The sequence below is a fragment of the Miniopterus schreibersii genome (assembly GCF_964146895.1).
Source record: "Miniopterus schreibersii genome assembly, chromosome: 12".
NCBI lineage: Eukaryota > Metazoa > Chordata > Mammalia > Chiroptera > Miniopteridae > Miniopterus > Miniopterus schreibersii.
Genome location: NC_138112.1, coordinates 73236791 through 73258117, shown reverse-complemented (window position 1 = coordinate 73258117; position 21327 = coordinate 73236791). Strand labels below are relative to the sequence as shown.

Sequence of the window (21327 nt, the reverse complement as noted above, 5' to 3'; positions counted from 1 at the left end):
AGCGAGGCCAGGGAAGGGGGTCTCCCTGACAGAGTCCCCGACCCAGGACTTCTCCTGCATCCAGGAGGTGACTCTGGCTGTGCAGGAAGGTTCCTTGATTTAGAGTGTTGGCCGGCGTTCGCACTGTATGAGGCATCAGACTTTTCGGGGTGCCGGGCCCTGGCTCGGCCCTCAGTATGTGTGACCTTGGGGAGCCTCTCAGTCCCTCTGAGCTCCAGTCTCCTCCACCGTGAACCGGGGATGCAGGGGTGGGGGGCAGTGCCCACCTGGCAGAGCTGCCCCGGGGCAGCCCTTCACCCGCCCCCTCCCCTCCTTTCTCCCCAAACTAACAGCATCCCTGCGGACGTGACAGCCACAGCACACACAGCAGCTGCACCCCCGGCGGGGCTTGAACACCAGGCCACAAGGTCGCACAGGGAGGAGGGGAGGGGAGGGGAGGGGAGGAGTGGCGTGATCGCTGTGGCTCCAGGCGGTATCTGCTGACGCCCCAACCCCCCAGGAATTCCAGGCGGCTTAGCTGAGCAGAGGGCTACGTGCCTTATCAGGAAAGTCACAGGGCCTCTGCGCTCCGGGACTGGTAAACAAGGCCACCTCGGCCTCTGCCCTGGAGACTCCTAGGAAACAACTCTCCCACGGGCAGGGTGAGCTGTGAGCCTCCCGAGGGTGCCCCCCGCCCCCCAGCACCGACGCCCTGGCCCCCAGGCCCACTCAACCCCGCTCGCTGTGGCCTCCCCGATGCCCTAGACAGCGGGACCAGACCCTGGGGTTCGTTCTCTTTCTTCCGAGTGAGCGCCAGGCGCCCCTGACCCGGCCCTGTGTCCCCACCGGTCACCTGTGGGCCGGGCGCACGTCTGGGCCTCCACGTGTTAGTCACGGGCATGGCAGGACTCACCGGGGACCCGGCAGTCACGTCCTCAGAGTGAAAAGCCCCCCTGGCCAACCCCTGGCCCCTGGTTTAGACCCTGTGCTTTGGGAAATGGGACCCTGGGCTGGGAGAGGACAAGCCGGGGGCGCTGGCTCCTCCTCTGGGGGCCGTGGTCCCTCCTGGCACTGAGGCCCACGTCCGGGCTTATACCCAGGACACTCTGTATCTTGGTGGATGGGTCAGGACACCCTCAGGGACGGGACCACCTCTCAGTCACCTCCGTTGCCTCCCCGATGGCCCCTGGAAGCCAGCATTCTGGAAACACCCGAGGGACTTGACCAGACTCTCTGGAAACCCAGCCTTCGCCCCCGGGATGGGAGGGGTGCGTTCTAAAGGTCCCTCACCCCATGGACGAGGCTGGTGGCAGCTGCGTGGACACGGGCGTGGGAGGCTGACCCCCGGCCTTGCGGGACCTGAGGCTTCCCTGCGAGGCTGGGCTCCGGGCTTGGCAACACCCCTGCCCCCAGCTCTGCGGCCACAGCTCAGCTCTGCCGTCTGTCATCCGAGGGGTGACTGTGCCCAATAAAGCAGGGACCGTGGGCACGGAAACACGAACGTCACGTGGTTCTCATGCGGCACAGAGCGCGATCCCTCTGATTTTCACTAAGCAGTAAACATGTAAAAATGATTCTCAGCCCCTGGCTGCAGAGAAGGGGGGCGAAAGGGACACAACCTTGAGCCCAGCCCCAAAGGTCAGCGCCCCAACAGGCAGGGTTGACGGTTCCCCACAAATGAGGCTCCGGGACGGGAGGGAGGTCCGGGGTCTGCACTGGGAGCTGGGGGCACCTGTGTGAGCAGAAACCGGCCCTGCGACCTCCCCACCTTACAGGGCCCCCGGGACCCGGCTCCGAGAGGCTGAGGGGGGAGGGAGTCCCCAGGACAGAAAGTGGGGCAAGGCCGGGCTGACTGTCCTGGGAGGCGCTCCCTCCGCAAGGCCCAGCGTGAGGGACACCCTGGGGCCCGGCCAGCTGGCAGGGAGCTAAGCGGATCACCGACATTGCCGCCAAGGCCACTGTCCTTGGTGCTGCCACACAGCTGCGCCCGCTGCCGGGGACTCCCATCCCCAAACCCGTGCCCGCAGTCAGGGTCGCTGGGCCCCCTCCCCAGGTGCCAGCGGCAGCCAGGCCCGGGCGGGCGCCCCTCTCCCAGGCCACGCTCCTGGCCCCGGGCAGCTGGGCCCGGCCCCGGCCCCCCCGGGCTCTGGCCTCAGCAGATTCTTCCCAGAGAGATAAGCTCCGCGCTCGCCCCGAGGTGGGTGAGACGCGGAATTACTTCCTTAGCTGGCGTTTTCCACTTGAGAAAACATCCTATCTTTTCTCACGTGGTCAGTTAGGGACCAAATGTTTGCGATTCTGAGAAGAGCCGAGATCACAGAGATCAGGGGGCTTGGGGGAGGGACGAGGACCAATCCTGCCTGATTGGGAAACGTGTCAGCGGTCACCGTGACAGGTCCCAGAGCAGCGATACCAGCTGGGCCCCGGGCAGGGGGCGCTGACGCAGGTGTCCATCTGGTGTCCTGGGCTGGAATCTGGTTTGCGTTGGGAAATCAGCGTGTTTACAGGACACCGCGCCCTCTCCCCTCCTTCCCTTTCATGCTGCAGTAAAGCTGTGCAGGGCTCCGGGGGTCCCCCAGGACTTTCGGGGGCTTCGCACGCGTCCTGCCGTCTCCAGATGGCCCCAGGTGGGGACCCAGGGTCTCCTGGCCTGGCCACCCAGGAGGTCAGCCTGGTCGGGGCCGGCAGAGCAGTGGAGAGGGTCTGGGGGCCCGGGAGGCAGCACCTTAGCTGGAAGGCAGGGGCCCTTCTCCATCCCCACGCCGGCCTGTGGGGCAGGATCGGGGGCCCCCCCGGTGTGTTCTGGAAGCAGGGGTGAGAGTGGGCCCCAGGATCTGTGACTGTCACTGACACTGAGAAGCCCCAGTGGACAAGGGACCGAGTGTGCAGACCCTGGCGAGGGCCGGAGCCTGGTTGGGAGGGGGGTCAGTGAGGGCCCAGGAGGCGTTGAGTGGGCTCACAGACCCCATCCTTGGGTCTCTGTCCTCTGACTCTATAGCCAGGCCCAGGGGTCCTGGGGTGACACAGCCACAGCAGGGTTGAGTGGGCTCCTGGCCCCGGCACCCTCCCTGCCCCTCTGACCTGCTCCGCCCCCCACCACCAGGACCATGGGCAGCTGTGGCTGTTCAGGGGCTGTGGTCCTGCTGTCCCCGACCTAGCCAGGCTCCTCCTGGTCCTCTCAGTCCCCCAAAGCCATGTTGACAAACATGACACCCTTGGGTTCTGTCCTCTGACTCTAGGGCCACTGTACCCACACATTGTTGGAGCCACATCACCTCCCTCCCCAAGAGCTTGTCTGACCCTGAGCCCCCCTGACCCCCAGGAGGAGGCCCAGTGGTCACCAGGCAGTGTGCCCGCAGCCCCCGGAGCCATCTCTGAGCAGCACCCTGACCTCTGCTGGGCCCTCAGCCCCCTGCCCACTGGATGAGATCTGCTGGGTCCATCTGCTGCCCTTCGGGGAGCTTCCCATCTGCTCCCCAAAGCTTCCAGGACACAGTGAAGTCCTTCTGCCCACAGGCGATGGCTGACATGAATGCCCCCCAGTCTCTGTCCCCCCCAGGGACCAAGCCCTCCTGCCTCCTCGCGCCCCCTCCGCTCGCTGCTGTCTGAGTGGTCACCCCGGAGCCCAAGTCGCTGGGGCCCCCGCTGTCCCCTGCTCTTCCTTCAGGCCATGACGGCCCTGCTCCGGCCATGGTGTCCCCTGCCTCACCCCACAGCCTCGGCCACATACCTGCCCCTAGGCCCGGAGAAAGGGCCGCTCATTTCTCTAACCTCCCTCCGGCTTCTACTTCCCTGTTGGTTTTTTTAAAAATGTCCCCAAGGCCCCGTTGTGGCCGGTGTCGGACTTTCCTTCCACTTCGTGGCTGAGAGATGTCCCACCGTGCGGAGGGACAGGCTTTGTGTGTCCATCTGTCTGCCGATGGGCCCTCGGGCTGCTCCCGCCTTCTGGCTGCTGTGGACGTGGGTGTGCGAGGACCTGCTTGACACCCTGCTTTCCATTATTTGGGGGACACACCTAGGAGTGGGGTTGCAGGGTCACAGGGTAGCTGTATGTTTAACTCTCTGTCTTAGAAGAAACCCCTGGGCTGGCTGGAGATTCCTTGTCCTTCCCTCTGGGCTCCTTTCTGCTTTCGGGGCGCTGATGAAACGGCCGGCATCCAGCCCCTGAAGGACGCACCCCTCAGGCTGGGACCCGGGGCCAGAGAAGCAGAGGGGCCCGGGCGCCGGCTCCTTTAAGCAGCGCCCCTGGGCTCTGCCTCTAGACTTTCAAAAAAAGTCACTGAGAGTTAATATTCGGCCTAGTTTAGGTTATTGCTCCTGGGGAATTCTCTGATAAACTTCCTTTTCAAAAGTAACCGCTGGATTTTGAAAAATTAGAATACTTTTTACGGCAGGAAGAAACCGCATGGATTAAAGCGGACGCGGTCCCATGGCCGGGTCCCACGCTCCCCCCACGGCCCCCAGGGTTTGCTACCCTGACGTCTCCCTGCAAAACTGCGGTGATGCCAACGGGGCAGGATGTCCCTGCGTTTCCCACGACATTAATCGTTTTCACATCCAGGGTTTTAACGGCTGCTGACATTCCAGGCGGGGCTGCACCTTTTCTGTGATAATGTCAGAAGCCCTTCACCAGCATTCCTGCTGTAAACGGCCGCTGGTGCTTCTGTAGATAAACAGCAGCAGGAAACGGCTGTGTCAGGCTGGGGGACAGCTCGGGGCCCGGGCCCTGCAGGCTGTTCCCACAAGGTTTCCCACGTGCCTGTGGCCCCGGCTCAGCGGCTGCCCCGGGCGGCTGGGGCCCAGCCGCGTCTCCCCACGGCAGCCCCACGGCTGAGGCTCCTGTCCCCCGAGTTTCTTGTCTTTCGTTTCTTTCTTTCAACAACGTGGCTCAACATTTTCAGCCCCGTGGTCAGCCTCCTATTTCTCCCGTTTTGCTGTGGCTCGGGCGCCGCACTCACTGTGGAGCCCCCTAGGGATCCGCGGGGCGCACGGGTCCCTGTGTTTAAAGGTGTCTCCCCGCACGTCGAGTTTGTTTGGCTATCAGGCGAAATCGGGTGGTTTGGAAACACCTGCCCCTGTTTTTCTCCATGACACAGGGCCACGTGTTCCGAGTCACAGCAGCCACGGCGTGTCCGTGTCTCCGAGACGGGGAAGCTCCGTGTCTTTTCCCACCTGGACCGTGGCCGGGGGGTGGAGGGGGTGGTGAGCGCTGGTCATGGACGCTGTGGAAACAAGCTTGTGCACACCCAGGAGGGGACGTCTGTGTAACGACCCCTTTCCCCTGGGCCCGGCTGGCACCGGACCCCCCTCCTCGTCCCAGAATAAATGTGCCCGTGGGCCGTTCACTTCAGCCCGGAGGCAGCAGCTTGTCCCTGAGCAGGGAGGGCGGCCTGCTCCCGGCGGCCACGGGGTGGGGGCCCCAGCTGAGTGCCCGGGGCGAACGGCTCCACCCCAGGTGAGGGTCATAGAAGGAAAATCAGTCTCAGGGAGCTGCCCCTCGGTTCTGCGGGAGAGGCCGGCAGGGCCCGGGGGGCGCCCGCTGCCCCTCCCTGGCCTGTCCCAGCCCAGCCCAGCCCCAGGCCCAGGCCCAGGCTGCAGCCAGGGGAGCCCCCCAGCCCTGCGCCCGCAGCTGCCCTCTGCTGGACAGCGGCGTCCCTGCAGGCCTCCTCCAGCCGGGCCCGGGCCCGAGGCCAGGACGCAGGGCACCTGGGGTCTGGCTCAGCTGCTGCGAGTTCAGGGCTCACAGCCCTGGGTGGTGGGCGAGGCGGCCGGCGGGCCCCGGGCTCCTGCACGTGCCCAGCGCACGCTCCAGACACAGCCCAGCCGCCTCTCACTGAGCCCCTCTCGGCGGGTCCCCCAGGCCCGAGTGGAGCAGGGACCAGGGCGTCAGCGGCTGCAGCTGGGCGCCCGGGCGAGGGGCTGTCCCTGCTCGGGGTGGCTTTGCCACGAGCTGCTACAGTGGCTGTTGGCTACGAGTTTGCTACTTATTGAAAGATCGCTGGCTGAGCAGGTGTCATCCGGGCCCTGTCCCTGTGCCCCCTGCTGGGTGCTCGGGCAAGGGGGTGATGCCTGTGGGACAAGGCTCCTCAGCTGTGTCCGTGGCTTCTGCATTGATGGGCAGAAATGGATTGGGGATTTCACCTCTAGGAGGCGAGCAGATGAATGAGCCAATGACCACCTTCCAGGGTGCAGGACAAAGTCAGCTCACTGCCCTGTGCCCGGGCCCTAGCACAGCCCCACCGCACATACCGGGCACCTCCTCCTCCTCTGTTCTTCCCCGGGTCCTGTCCTGGGCTCTGCATGCAGTCGGCACCACATAAACACTCAATGCAAGGAGGGGATGGCCACCAGAGGGATGCAGGGTGGGCAAGACACAGTTGATGTTGCGAGGCCAGGGGCCCGGTGTCCTCCCTGAATGCTCGGACCACTCCGCTGCTGGGTCGAGCCCTATGGCCATGTCACTGCTGGGGTCTGGGTCCCCGGGGCCCCTCCATCACTGCTCAGAATGTGCACACATGCGGCCAGTGGGTGGGGTGGGCACAAGCAAGAGGAGGGAGCTCCTGGGGAGGTGGGAACCGTCACCAGGGCCCTCATCCGGCTCCACTCCTGGGCTGACAACACCACAGAGAGGGGGCACCTGATCGGCAGAAGGGCTGGTCCCCTGTCCTGAGCTGAGTGGGGTTTGCTATGATCTGACCTCTGAGCACCCCCAAATTACACATTGAAGCCCTAACCACCAGTCTGTGGCATTTGGAGGTGGGGTCTTTAGGAGCTAATGAAGTCTGGGTGAGGTCATGAGGGTGGGGCCCTGTGATGGCCCAGCCTCGGCTGGTCGCCCATGGGCTACGAGCTGGTCAGTCTGCCACGGGAGGGAGCGCAGGGTGGGAGCCGCGGTCAGTGAACACGACACGTGGCACGTGGGACAAAGACTAGCCTGTGGTTATGATGCCCCCGAGAGGGGGCGCTGTGGGCGCCGGCTGAACTTCTGCGGGGCCTCCTCTGAGCACCCGCTCTGGGCCCGGGGACAGCAGCTTAGGATGCGTGATTTTGTTTCTAAAAAGCATTAAAGTCCCAGGACCGGGAAGGACAGGCCTCAGTGGGTGCGCAGCTTGGTTTCGGTGCCACACGGCTCCATCCATGTTGCCCGGGAGAGGGGAGCCTGAAGGTGTCTCAGGGACCCCCAGGCACCTGACCAGCTGGGGACACGGTCCCTTGAGGGCCTTGTGGGCTCCTGCAGACCCCAAATCTGGGGGTGAGCGGGTCCCTCTCCCTGGACAGGGTGTTTGGGCAGAGCCTTCCCTCTGGGCCCGTCCTTCCCTCTGGGCCCGTCCTCCCCTGAGCACACACGCTGCCACCAGGTGGCGCCTGCCCCGTCCCCCGACTTTCTGCGGCACCTGAGGAGCCCCGCGTGTCTCCCACTTAATTTTCTCGTTAATAGGGGTGGGCCCCCTATTACTACTGGGAGTTTAGAGTCAAGAAGGAGACACAGAGATCATGTGACTTGGGGACAGTCATGGGGTGGACCAGTCTCCCCAGGACACAGATGACCCCTGAGTGATGGGGGGAGCTCGGGCCCGGGGGCCTGGAAAACCACAGGTGCCGACAAGGGGCTGGGGGCAGGGAGGCCACCCGAGGGCAGCCAAGGCGGGAGCGCCTCCTCCAGGGGTCTGTGGGCCGACGCCAGGGAGCCAGGCCCTGACCCGCGGAGGGGAGGGAGAGGGCGGGCGCGTGGAGTGCGGAGGGAGCCCGTGGCTGTCGGACCCGGCGAGGTCCTTGGTCCCGTCACGAACCCCCGGAGAGCTGAGCAGGAAGGTGAATGTGCGGAGGGATGGGAGGCACAGGTCACCCCAGGGCCCGGGCTCTGCTGCCCCGGCAGGAAGGGGCTGTGGGACCCAGCGGCTCTGAGCCCACAGCCCCCACGGGGCCACGTGATGGCCCCCATCCTCGCCAGCCTGTACGTGGTCCCCCTGATGCCCGTGGCTGGTTCCAGGCTGTCCTGTGTCCCTGCCCCTGGGCCCTGGGAAAGCTGGTGCTGTCCCCTGGCTGTCCACAAACAAGGCCTCGCAGACACCAGGGGGCGCCCACGGACCACACAGCCGCTCTCGGCCGGCTCCCCACGTCCCTCCCTGCAGAGGGCCTGGTCCCCGCCAGGAGGAGACAGAGAGCAAGGGCGAGGTGACCGCTGTGCTCCAGGAGGCCTGCGAGGGGCCGGCCACTCAACTGTCCTTCCCTGTCACCTTCAAAGCGGCCACTGCTGTCCCCACTGCATAAATGAAGAAACTGAGGGTCAGAGGAGGCTCAGGATTGCCCAAGGTCACACGACTGGTGGGAGGCCGGGGGTTCCACAAGGGCCTGGACCTCACCCCATGGCCTGTCCGGGTCCCGGGTCCTGTTAAATCCTGGGTGTTGCTGTCCCCGGAGGTGAAGGGCAGGATGGGAGGGCCTGGTCCAGGGAGGTCCATGGACACCCCCTCCCTGTGTCTCTGTGAACACCCCCTGGGGCTTTCAGAGCCAGGAAAGCATCTGGGGCAACATCAGGATCAGGAGGAGCCCCCCCCCAGTTCACATCCACCTGGAACCCCGGAATATGAGCTTATTTGGAAATTAAGTCTTTACAATGTAATCGAGTTAAGACGGGGTGGTGCCGGTCTAGGGTGGGCCTGATCCAGTAACTGGTGTCCTGTAAGGACAAGGGAGAGGAAGTGGAGACACAGACACCGGGGAGAAAGGCCACGAGACAATATCTAGGGACAGTCGGAGCCAAGGGACACGGAGAATGCTGGCAGCCACGGACGCGGGAAGAAGCGCGAGGGACCCTCTGAGCCTTCAGGGGAGTGTGGCCCTGGGACACCTTGACGCAGAGATCTGGCCTCCAGACTGTGAGACACAGGGGTCTAGTTTTAGAGCCCACAGTTTGTGGTCCTTTGTCCCCGCAGCCTTGGCAACGGACCCAGGCAGCAAAGACAGGCTCCGGGTCTGGGCCCAGGACCCTTCTAGTGCCCTTCGACTCACAGAAACAAGGGCTCTGCTGTTTTCCAGGGAACAGGCGACTGTGAACTAAGGAGAAAGCGCAGAACTGGGACCCCACCGAGGCTGTTGCAGGGTCGAACTGACAAATGCAATTCCCCAAAGAAAGGAGCACACATGGAGCCAGGAAGCGACCATGTGCCCAGCATCTCCCCTGACCCCTGACCCCGGCGGGTATATAAAGGCCCCTGGCTCAGGAGGCTCCACACCTGACCACCTCCCCTCTCTACCTGCTCCTCTGACCTGCTCCACCCTCACCCACCGGAACCATGAGCTGCTGTGGCTGCTCCGGGGGCTGTGGCTCCAGCCCTTCCCCAGGTCCAGCCTCCTACTGACCTTCCCTCTTGTCGCCCCCCCGCCCCCATGTCCCACCTGAGCCAGCCCCGCAGTGAGGTCAGAGCTGGGGGATCTGAGTGGCAGCCGAGACTCCTGGTGTCCCGCTGGGCCTGCGGTGACTTAGCGCAGGTCCAGCGCCCACCGCCGAGTCCTCACGGTGCTCTGCCTGCGGCCTTCACCATTGGATCCTGCTCCTGTGGTGTCTGCATTCGGGTTTCCTGGGCCCCTTCTGAGTCTCAGGCTCCCTGCTCCCCCGGGGGCACAGCAGCAGGGAGATAAAGACCTTTGCTGCTGGAGTTCATGTCCGGGTGGGGTGGGCTCCTCCAGAGACCCCTGAGGTTGGCCCTGCTGTTTCCTGCCCTTTACAGTGGCTGAGCCCCGGGCACAGAACGGCACACACCTGGGCAGGCGGCACAGAGGGAACTATCACCCTCGGTGGGGCTGCAGGTCCTGCTGGGACCACAACCAGATGCTCAGCCAGCACCCAAGGCCTCAGTTGGCAGCAGAATCCGGGAGGGCTCGGCAGAGGCCAAGGTCTCAGGAGCGTGCGCTCTCTGTACTGGGAGACGGGCATCCTACCCACGATGCCTCCGCACACAGGGACCCCGATGGCCCGGGAGGCACCCACCGACTCTCAGTACCTCCCGGGCTCTCCAGGCGCACAGCTCGGAGGGGACGCATTCGTTCCGAGAGGCACAGGATCAGGGACTGGTGTTCAGCTTCCTTCCGCGGCCCCCGAGGCCGCCTGGGTGTGGGGAAGGCAGACCGCTGGTGGCCACTCGACCTGGACCTGGGATGCCCGTGCCTCCCGTGGGCTGGCCGCAGGCCCCCCTCCCTGCCCCGAGTCACATGGGTGCCACGCAGCAGGAAAGCCCTGGCGTCCCCAGCATTGCGGGCTCTGTGGCTACACACTGTGCGGGACACTGGCAGCTCAAGGAAGGTCCTGGGCTGTAACTTAGCTCTGCCAAGGCCACTGCCCTGTGCAAGCCACCCACCCGGAGGCCGGAGGGGTCAGGAGGGTCAGAGGGCTGAGAGCCCATCTCCAGAAGCCCCGCCTTCCTGCCTGGATGCCTGGTCGTGGCACCGCGGTCCCATTTCAGATGAAGGGTCACGTGGAATGAGGGGCCCTGAATAGACGATGCCTCCGGGGTACAGGGTCCTCATGGCCGCCCATGAGCCTCAGGGACCAGCTCTCAGGACTATGAAAGAAATAATATAAACAGAGCCTTTCAACACGGAGCCGGAGCTGTGAGCCCAGAGGGTCTGCCTTGCGCATCTCTCCTCAAACCTCTGGATATTAGAGCAAAATAACCTTTGCTCGGGGCCCAGGCAGCACTGTGTCCCAAACAACTGCTTGCAAAGATGACAAAAAAGTAGGTGCAATGACCACCGGGCAGTGACCACCAGACTGATGACCACCAGGCCAATGACCACGGGGCTGGGGACGATGGGACCGATGGCCACCAGACTGATGACCACGGGGCCGATGACCACTGGACTGAAGGTGAAAAGTGTAGTTTAGATCCAGCGTCACCCTGCCACTTATCGGCGGTGATGACAACGCCTCCTTCTGTGGATGCCGTGGTCCCCCCCCCCCATGGATGCCACTGCCTCCTGCTCAGAGGCCGACTGGGTTTCTCCCCAAGTCACTGGCCCTTGAACAGATTTTGTCTCTTATTTCAAATAAGCGCTAGTTGCTGCTCCCTTTGCGAGTCTCCAGCCTGCCGGCCTCCCCGTTGGGTCGTGGGCTCTGCAAACCTTCCCAGTGGCCTGAGTCAGTTCCTTAAAATAAGCCTCTTTCTCTCGGGTCACATCCTGTAGGCTCTGGGCTCTCTCTGAACAGCCCGACGGGCACACTGCCCCGTGGCTGCGGGATACCCCCCACTGACGCGTCTGGGTCACGTGGGTGGATCCAGCCCTCCCGGTGCCCCCATAGGACAGCGGAGGCCAGAGGCCAGCAAGGGACTCAACTGACCAGTCCTGGGAAGGACACCTCCCCTCGGAAAAGCCCCACATTTAACCTGTGCGGGTCCCCCACGTGCAGGGCCCACACCGGGGCCTGGGCCGAGCCGGGTGCTGCTGTGCCCCACGGCCTCCTTCTCTGGGGAGCGGGCTGCCAGGGCTGCCAGGAGGCCACGGACGCTACGAAACAATAAATCGCCCACACGAGAGGCCGCCAGCTTCACTGAAAGGTGGGACGGAGCGAGAGGGTGAGTCCTCTGGCCCCAAGAGTCCCGTGTCCCACATGCCTCCGTCTTCCCCGCTGGAGCCCTGAGCAGGAGCCAGGGCGTAAATTCCCAGGGAGAGGACTCCTGCTGGCATCGCCTGATAGACATGGCGTTTCCAGACCCGAGTTCTCCATTGGACACGTTCGGGGCTAGAAACACAAGATGCAGAGCCTGGAAAGCCCCCTGGCTTAAAAATGTAGTCACTGGGCCGAGGCTTCAACCACTGAGCCACACGGTCGGGGCCAGAACTGTTTTCAGGACGGTTCTGGGAACTAAGAGCCTGGCGCTCACGGAACCTCCTGTCGGCTAGTTCATCAGTCCCAGTTGCCCCGGTGGCTTCCTGCTTACTCAGGGTTCTCACCTGTCCTAGCTGTGGGCCTGCGCTGCCTCCGACGGGCCCCGGCCGGCCGCTCCCTCCGCACACCTTCGCTCCCCCTACCGCGCAGTCCCGGCCGAAAGGCCCCCTGGTCCCCTGTCCTGCAGAGCGGACAGACCTCCTGGGTTAGAAGCAGACTTTCCCATCGGAGTCGGCGGGGGTGCGACACTGAGCCCTGGCCCCCCAGGCAGTGTCTGAATGGGGTCCCAAAGCCTCCAAATTGTCCCCCCCCCCCAGCCATGCAGGGGACAGGAGGCTGAGCCCATCAGTGCTGGGCAGGAATTTTATTGAAAATTCACAGGTACAGGAGCTCTGAGCAGGGTCTCAGCTTGGAGGAGGCTGGGTCAGGGAGGGTAGAGGGAGTCCCCAGATGCCGGCAGCCCCCATACTGGGGAAGCTCCCACAGAAGCCCTTCTTGCTGGGTGTCAGGTGGGAGGGGCCCAGGAGCCTGGGTGAGGGCGCAGGAGGGCGGGGGTGCAGCCACTGGAAGCCAGGGGGCGGCAGCCCAGGGAGAACCCGGGATCCCAGAAGCAGGCGGAGGACCGGGAGGCGGAGGACCAGGAGGCTGCACGGAGCTCGCTGCCTGCCCCTTGCTGTGCAGAGCTGCTGCCGGCCTTGCTGCCCGGGTCACGGCCTCGGGGGCCCAGGGCGGCCGCCCCGCTCTGCCCGGACTGCGGCATCCGTGTCCCATCAGTCAGGAAAATGAGCCCTTCCCAGCCCCCCGTCTGCGCGGCGGGGCCTCAGTAGTCGCTGAGCGGGTACCGCAGGAAGATGAAGACCAGGATGATGCAGGAGGCGGCCAGGGCGGAGCTGGTGATGTTGAAGAGCCTGGCGGTCTTGGCATCTTCCACGGCTCCGTTCAGGTCGTTGAGCAGCTTCTTGTCCCGGACCTGCAGCCACAAAGGAGGAGTGAGCGAGGAGCCGACCCGGCCGGGCGGGAGGGCGGAGAGCAGAGCCGCCAGCCCCCCATTCCTGCCGGCCAGCTGGGGTCCCGCAGGACGGTGTCCCTGCCGCGGGCAACGTGCTGGAGTGTCAGGGGCGAGGGCACTGCTCCCAGATGTACCCTCAGACGGTCTATAAAATAAATACTGTGCGTTTACAGACGGGGAAACGGAAAAGGCGAATATGGTAAAATGTTACCATCGGGGCATCTGGGTTAAAGGCATACGGGATTCTTTGTATCTTTTTAGTCTGATTTAAAATAAAACACCTGGTTAATAATACTGCTCTGTACTTGAAAGTGGCTACGAGAATAGATCTTAAGTGTTCTTACCACCAAAACAACAAAAAAAAGATAATCACATCATTTGATGGTGAGTTAACTAAACCCTCAGGGAAATCATCTCGCTACATTGTATACCCTACACCTGCGTGTGTTACTGTTACACGTGTCAGTTACCTCTAACTAGAGAGGAAGCTGGTCTCAGAGAGAGGCCACGATTGGATGATGTGTGTCCTTGATTGATGGGTCCCAGCTAATTTGAAATTAACCGGGGTTCCCTGAGGATGGATACCACACACAGGGCGAGCAGCAGTCCCCAGGGCTCTGGGAAGGGGCTACTGCGGTGAGGGAGAGGGTTACTCTCTGGAAGTCCTGGGCGGCAGTGGACAGAGGTGAACCTGAGAGGCAGGGGGATCTGAGGACAGCCCCCCCAGAACCCTCTCCTTTCACACAGACCAAGGGAGTGCAGGTCTGAGCTGCGAGCAGAAAGCAAAGGCTCAGAGGAGGGAGGGGAGACAGGATGGAGACCTGGAGCGGCAGGAAGAGTATGTATTTGTGGATCAGCGGATGGACAAACGGACAAAGGCAGGGGGCTCGGTTGAAGGAAGAAGGTGGGCAGATAGTTGGGGGACACTGATGGATGGAGGTGAGTGAGGAGAGACAGGAGAGAAGAGGAGACAGGACAAGCCCACGGTCCGTGTGTGGGTAAATGAGGCGGGCAAAGACGGTGGATGGACTAGTTAGTGGTGCCGGTCGGTAAGTAAAAGTGATGCAATAACAGGAAAGCATGAATGCTCCTGGGGAGGAAACGGGCTACGAGAAGTATAAAGTAGACAGTTGGGGAAATGGGATGAAGCATGAACACTTGAGAAGAGAGGGTAGGTAAATATATTTTCATCAATAAATGGATTAATAAATTGACACAGTTAACATGAGTAAGGGAAGGAGGGGAGGGGAGAGGAAACAGAAGGTGGGGAGATGGCATTAGAGAGGCAGGGACTAGGAAAGGGGTGGGTGTTTGAAGGAAGCTGACGGATTTGTGGATCGATGAATGAATGAATGAAGGAAGGAATGACTAGGTAAAACCACACATGGGGCAGGAGAATGGGTGCATGAAATAATAGTAAAAATTATAATAAAAGAAACAACTATGGGATGGAACGGCGTTAAGAGCATCACTTGATATCACCTCGGTTAATCCTCTCGACGACGCTTTGAGGTAGGTCCGTCCCTGTTTCCACAAGGGGGAAAACTCAACACGGATGGATGTGGTTTCTAACTCAAGGCTCCAGGACTCAAACCCGTGTTGTAAGCCAGAGCCACCATGTACGCTGGGGTGTGGAAGACAGATGAGTGGGTGAAGAGAGAGCTGGTGGGTCATTGGGTGGATGAGTCGTTGGAGCAGGAACAATGGGAAGGAGAAATGAGAGGCATCGAAAAAGACCAGTGAGAGCAGCAGGGGGGTGCATGGGTGGGGCACACGTGGATAAGTGAGGCCCAGCTAGAAGAGCAGTGGGGAGAAGGGATGGTGCATGGCCTGAAGGAGGAATGGAGGCATTGACGTGTTGGGTTGGATGATGGGATGGAGTCGGTAAGCAAAATGGGGCAAGTTACTGAGAAAGTGAGGTCAGATGAATAGTTAAGTGAATTTATATTTAAGATAGGTAGGAATGGAATGGGGAGAGTGGGGAAGGGAGGAGAAAGCTTAATGAACATGTAAAAACATGGATAAATGGATGGATGCATAGATGGATGGATGGGTGGGTGCGTGGATGGATGGACAGATGGATAGATGGATGAATGATGGGTGGATGAATGGATAGGTGTATGAATGATGAATGGATGGTGGAGGATGGGTGGATTATGGATGGTGAATTATGGATGGAGGGTGGGTGGATGGAGGGATGGATGGGTGGTAGATGGACAGTTGGATGGATTATGGACGGATGAAGGATGACGGATAGATGGATGGATAAATGATGGATGACAGATGATGGAGGATGGGTGGATTATGGGTGGTGAATTATGGATGGAGGGTGGGTGGATGGAGGGATGGATGGGTGGTAGATGGACAGATGGATGGATTATGGATGGATGAAGGATGACGGATAGATGGATGAATGAATGATAGATGACATGGAGGATGGATGATGATGGATTACGGAGGGTGGATGGTGGATGAATAAATAGGTGGTGGAGGACCGATGGATGATAAATGATGGATTATGGATGCTGGATGGTGGATGGATGGTGTTGATGTTCTGACAGGAAGGAATGGGCAAATACGTATACACAAAAATAGACAAAGTATCCTCCCTCCTAATCTGTTCTTTGACTTCCATCGCTGGGAAGTCTCAGAGCTTCCTGGGCCCAAACTGAGCTGCCGCCACGTCCTCATTACCGCTGCTCCTCCTCTCCTGTCACCATCCCTGCACTAGGTGAAGCCACAGGCTCTCTTGCCTGGACCACTGCCCAGGCCCCTAACTCCTCTCTGACTCTGGGCTTCTCCCATCCCTTCCTCCACACTGGCTGCAGACCTCACAGCTCTGATCACACCTTTCCCTTCCCTTCTGTGTTCTCCGTGGGACAAAATGCAAACCCCCGCAGGTTGTCCCAACCCTTCACTGCGCGCCTTCAGCCTGCCTTTCCATGACCATCTTCTTCTGCTCCCCACAGAGGTGGGGGCCTTGCTGTTCCCCCACATTGCCTCACCCTAGTGTATGTTTTCTTCATCGGGAACACCTGTCCCCTCATCCATCCTTCAAGGCCCCTTGGAAATGCTGCCTTGTCCCGGGAGTGTCCCGCATCAATCCTGCCTCCCCCTCAAGTGCTTTTTCTGAAACTGGGCTGCTCATTCCATTTGCCATGTGTCCTCTGTCCATCTGTCCATTCAGCCAGCACTCTGTGACCCCTAGGCTGGCCAGCCCTGTCTTGGACACTGATGGCAGGAAGAAGAAGGGACAGGTCTGGTGGGTGGACAGCCATGGCTGGAGTGGGGTATCTGCTGGGGAAGGGGCTCAGCCAGAAGGAGTCACTGGAATCCTTTGCAGAAGAGGGACCCGGATCTCATCCGAGCCCTCGGGCTGGGGGAGCAGCAGGTCGCCACCTGAGATGTGCTTATGGAATGGCAGGGGGTGGGGACGTTTGCTGAGGCCGAGGGGGGGCACTGTAATGGATCTTGGAGGGCCTTCAATGCCAAGATGAGGAGTCGGGTCTTCCTGCAGTGACAAGGGGGCGGTGGCACAGGTGGAGACCTGCTGTCTGTCTGCCTCCTCAGGACGCGGGGCTGAGCAACATCAAGCTGCACCCCGCATCCCAGACCCAGCCTGCAAAGAACTGAGCGGACCAGCGTGGGTGGAGGGCCAGGCAGTGGCTTGAAGGGTGAATAACAGACGGGGCAGGCAGGCGGGATGGATAAACAGACGGGGCAGGGACACGACCTTTATTCATACCCACAGATTGCCAGCCTCTGCCCTGCCCACGTGTGTTTACATGAGTGTTGTTTTGTTTCTGTTTGATTTGTGAATGATGAAGGGATGGGCTCAGTGAAGCAAGGTGGCATCTCGAGAGCTCACTGCTCTCGGGGGACAGAGCTGGGGATGTGGCCATGGCCTCCTGACCCAAGTCTGTCGGGCGCCCTTGGAAATGCCCGTGACTGGCTGCAAATGCGGTGGGTGTAGGAGGCCAGGAGCTGTGCAGCTGGATGGACAGATGGATGAATCCCGGGCGAGAGCCCGAGTCGGCCGGCACTGTCCTCTCTACCCCGCGCGGGGCAGCTTACCTCACGCGCCCCTCCCAGGTCAGCCCCGGCCTCTCCACCTTTGCTGCCCTCCAGGGAGAACACAGGGGAGCAAGCCCAGGGTGGAGGCGTCTGGGCTCCCTTCTGCCCCTCAGGAGCACCCACTCTTACCCGCACCACTCAGAAGTCCATGACCTACCTACAGCCCACAGCAGATGGGCCTGCCCACGCCAGCCGGCTGCCCGCAGCCGGGCCAAGGGGAGGAAGGGACGCTCCGGACAGGAGCCCATGCGGCTGGACCCATATCCACAGGCTGTGGGCACCAGGGGAGGCAGAGCTGAGGTCGGCCTGGCAGTTTCCACCCCCAGCTCCCAGGGACCGTCCCCTTTGCTGCCTCTGCAGCACACACAGGCACACACACATGTAGCACTCACACACGCACACCATACACACATGCACACACATGTGAGCACACACGCACACTCATACTTTATGCACTCAGCGCACACACACATGCACACACACACACACGCACCCCCCACATGCACACACACACGAGCACACACACACACGCACCCCCCCCACATGCACACACACACGAGCACACACACACAGCACTCACACAGACACACACACTCATACCTTATGCACTCAGTGCACACACACACACGCACACACACGAACACTCACCCCTACATGCATGCACATACTCAGGCACGCACATGCACACTCCCAAATAGATGCACACGTATGCGTTCACACACCGCACATGTATAATTATACATATGCACACTCACATCTACACCACTCATGCACACATGCATGCACACTCACACACATGCATACTTACACCTACATGCACACACACGCTCACACATAATGTACTCCAACATTTTCACACACACACCCCTATACACACCTGAACACACACAGGCACACACACTTACATACTCACACATATGCATATACACATTCATGCTCACATACAACATGCTCACACATATGTACACACACCACTCATGCACACATGCTCATACACACAATTACACACACATGCACGCACACTCACCTCTAAGAACACACACTCATGCTCACGCACAATGTGCTCACACACATGTACACACACACTCACACCTACACACATTCACTCACACAACACAGTTCCCACACGGGAAGTCCAGGACCAGGTACACAGGCCTGAACACGAGGGGCGAGGGGGGGTCGGAGACGATGAAGCCGAGGGTGAGTCAGGGGGAAGGGAAAGCCAGGTGGTCAGGGTGTGTGGTGCGGGGGTGGTGGGGTGGGGTGGGGACGGGGCTCGCAGATGCACAGCGGCAGAGCTGTCCCAGCCCTCCCACCCGCCAGCCTCTCCTCGCCCGGCAGCCCCACGTCCGGCACCTATCCCACCCCCGCTGTCTCCGCCTTTCTGGTCAGACACCATCAACGAAACCCCGCTGACCTTGGACACTGAAATCTGGGGAGAGGGATGATCCGGCCAGACCTGGGCCAAGCCCTCCCCGGACGACAGGGGGCTGGGGCCGGGAGGGGAAGGAACCTCTTCCCGCGGGTGGGGCTCTCTGTCCTTACACACGGCCGTCTGGGTCTCTCCACCCCAAGTGTGAGCTACCACAGCTTCCCTCCTGTGATCTGACCCCACCTTGCCCTGGGGGGGGCTGTCTGCTCCGGCCCCTCCTCTCTCAGCAGCGAGGGGCTCTGGACGTCCACCCACCTGGGCGGGAGGTGGGCTCCGAGTTTACGGGGTGTGCGCACAGCTCTCCCCCGGCTCCCGGCCGCCTAGACAGACTGTCTAGAACCGTGTGTAGGGAGGGGAGGCGGAAAGCTGTGACCGGTGACCAGTGTGTCGTGGCCGCCCTCCAAGTGTCTGCCTGGTGTCGGATTCCCCAGCGAGGGGCCTGGACCAGGTGTCAGCGGTCCCTGCCTTCGCCCTCCTCGCGTCAGCAGGGGAAGGACCCCAGGGCCTCTTCACCTCCATGCCGCTCCGTCCCCGTAAGCCTAGGGGCAGCCGTGTCCAGGTCTAATTCCCACATCCCCCAGCCAGAGGACAGGACCCTGAGCCCCAAGTCCCACCCCACCGACTTTGCTGGCCACGTGGAGAACCTGGCCCTGAGGGCCCCGAGCCCTACCAAGACACCCCAAGCTTCCCGGCCCAGCACGGGGAGGGCGGCCGGGGCTCGCCGCGTCCCTCTGTGTGGTCTCCTGTCCCATTCCTCAGCCACCGGGGCTTCTCGGGGAGGGTGGGACAGAGAGGCCCAGCCCCGGCCGCCCCGCCCGCCCCCCCACTCACTTTGAGGGAGTAGGCCAGGGCGATGAAGCCCAGGCAGCAGAAGTTGAGGTAGACGAAGTTGAAGATGGACCACAGGTAGTAGTCGTTCACCTCGCCCGTGTCGGGGTAGACCTCGATGACCGCCGTGGGGTTCGTCATGGTCTTCTTCTCCGCAAGGTGCTTGCAGACCTGGGGGGCGCCGGCGGCCCGCAAGCTGTCCGTCTTGCCACTCTTGGCCTCCATGGGGAACAGGGTGGGCGCCATGGGGGGCGAGGCCGAGGGCTCGGGGGCCGGGGCCGCCGGCGCCTGCAGGGCAGGGGGCTTGGACACGCAGGCGAAGCAGCCCTTGGGCGATCCCGCCGGGGGCCGGGGAATCCAGAAGGCCCCGTCCAGGGGCACTCGGGCTTCCTGGGCGCCGTCCGTGGTGCTGGCCGGGGCTCCCAGCGGGGCTGGGCACTGGCAGGGGCCCTGGGCCTGAGGGGAGGGAAGAGGAACAGCGCGCTGGGTGCCCCCTGGCTCCCCGCAGCATCTCCCCTGCGGCCCCGCGGCAGCCCCGAAGGAGCTGGAAGTCCCCGGCGAGGCAGCCAGCTGCCCGGCCCGGCTGCCACCTGCCTCCCCCACCGCCCAGCGGCTGGCAGACCAAAGCCCTTCACAGCAGCCTTGGCACGAACATTGGGGGCTTTTCACGGCTCTGCCATCTGCGCACAAACATTCCCCCGCTGGCAGACACAACAGCGGCAACCCCCACCCAGCCAACAAGGCCCCGACTGACGGGCGTTGCCATAAACCCCGCGTGCCAGCGCCCCAGGGCCCCAGGGGCACACGCAGGGCACGGGACCCACAATGACGGTGCCTCAGCCGCGACCTGGCAGCGCGCAGGGCCGTCCGGACACCTGCAGCCGGATCCCGCTGACACATCGGCCCGAACGCCGCCGCGCGCCCCGCGCGCCCCGCGGTGGGTGCCGCCAGGTCCACGGCTCCGCACCGAGACACGCAGCGTGGACACGCACAGGGGCCCGGCGGGGACACCGTCGCCCGAGGCTGCGGGGGGAGGGGGGCCCCAAACCCGCGCGCAGCGCCGTCCCCGCCCCCAGCCCCGGCCCCGCGGCGCCCGGACCCCGAGCGCGCGCACCCGCGGGCGCCACCCGCCCTGTGCCACCGACAGACGCGCAATGTCACTCGGCGAAGCCAGCGCTTCTCCAGCGAGGCACCGGCGCGCCCGCTCCCCGCGCCACCCGGGGGTCTGCGGCCGGCCGAGCCCCCCCCCGCCGGGCCCCCCCGCCGCAGGCCCCCGACCGCGCCCCGCCGCTTACGGGCGATCCTGGGCCGGGGGCCGAGCCCTGCGCTCCGTCCGCGCGTCCTCCCGCCGTCCCGCGGCCGCGGTCTGTCCGGCCGCGGTGCGTCCCGGCGTCCCAGCCTCGGGGCGGGGAGCGCGCGGGGCCCGTGGCGCTGCCTCCCCGCGCCCTGCGCGCCCTGCGCTGCGCCAGCCGGGCGGCTGCGGGCAGAGCCTGACTCACGGCCGCCTCCCGCCTCCTCCGGGCCCGGGAGCCGGACCCTCGGGGTGCGGGGAGGCCAGGGACGGACAATCCCCTCCCCCCGCGACCGACCGGCGCCTGCGCCACCCCGTCCCCGGGACCCCAGCCCGCCCCCTGCCCCTCCCTCTGCTGAGCCCTCCCTGGGCTCCCCGGCTGTCCCCCGAAGACCCCCTTCCTCCCCTGCGCGCACCTGCGGCCACCCGAGCCTCTCTCGGGCCCATGTCCTTGATCTGACCCCATGCAGCCCCCCAAGTGCAGTCCCTCTCCGGGCAGGAGGGATCTCACCGGGCCCTCCCCGAGTGGCACCCCTGCGCCATCCTGTCCCTAACCGGCGGCCACCCTCACAGCTCCATCTTCCTAAACCCACCAAGTCCAGGCCTCCGCACGGCCTGTCTCTCCTGAGCCCACCCCTGTCAGGGCTCCTACCTCTCCTTTCCTCAAACCTGACCCCCCCACACTGGCTGGGAGCCTCTGAACCCCACCCTTGCTAATCCAGGTCCGTCACAGAACCCAGTCTCGGAGCCCATGACCTCTGGCTGGTCGGTCCCTCCGCCCATGGGGCCGGCTGTCCTTCAGCAGGTCCTAACGACAGTCTCCTGGG

At 62.9% G+C, this 21327-nt stretch overlaps 1 protein-coding gene across 2 annotated transcripts; it reads right to left on the bottom strand.

The window, feature by feature from the left end:
- Window positions 1-12212: 12212 nt before the first annotated feature.
- Window positions 12213-20660, bottom strand: IFITM10 (interferon induced transmembrane protein 10). Of its 2 annotated transcripts, XM_081154225.1 has the most exons (3): window positions 20505-20660; window positions 19213-19665; window positions 12213-12836 (listed from the first exon to the last, which is right to left on the bottom strand). In XM_081154225.1, exons 2-3 carry the CDS (start codon window positions 19453-19455, stop codon window positions 12687-12689), a joined length of 393 nt encoding a protein of 130 aa, XP_081010351.1. In that variant the 5' UTR covers window positions 19456-19665; window positions 20505-20660; the 3' UTR covers window positions 12213-12686. The 2 variants fall into 2 exon arrangements, with proteins under 2 accessions (XP_081010351.1, XP_081010350.1); XM_081154224.1 differs by lacking the exon at window positions 20505-20660 and having other exon boundaries at window positions 19213-20144.
- Window positions 20661-21327: the final 667 nt, after the last annotated feature.

Bases quoted from the DNA above. Each gene is read 5' to 3' on its own strand.
- IFITM10 (XM_081154224.1), bottom strand. From the start codon at position 20,109: ATGTGTCAGCGGGATCCGGCTGCAGGTGTCCGGACGGCCCTGCGCGCT. The intron at 12,837-19,212 runs GTGAGTGGGGGG...TTGTGGCTGCAG, and splicing joins CCCTGGCCTACTCCCTCAAA to GTCCGGGACAAGAAGCTGCT.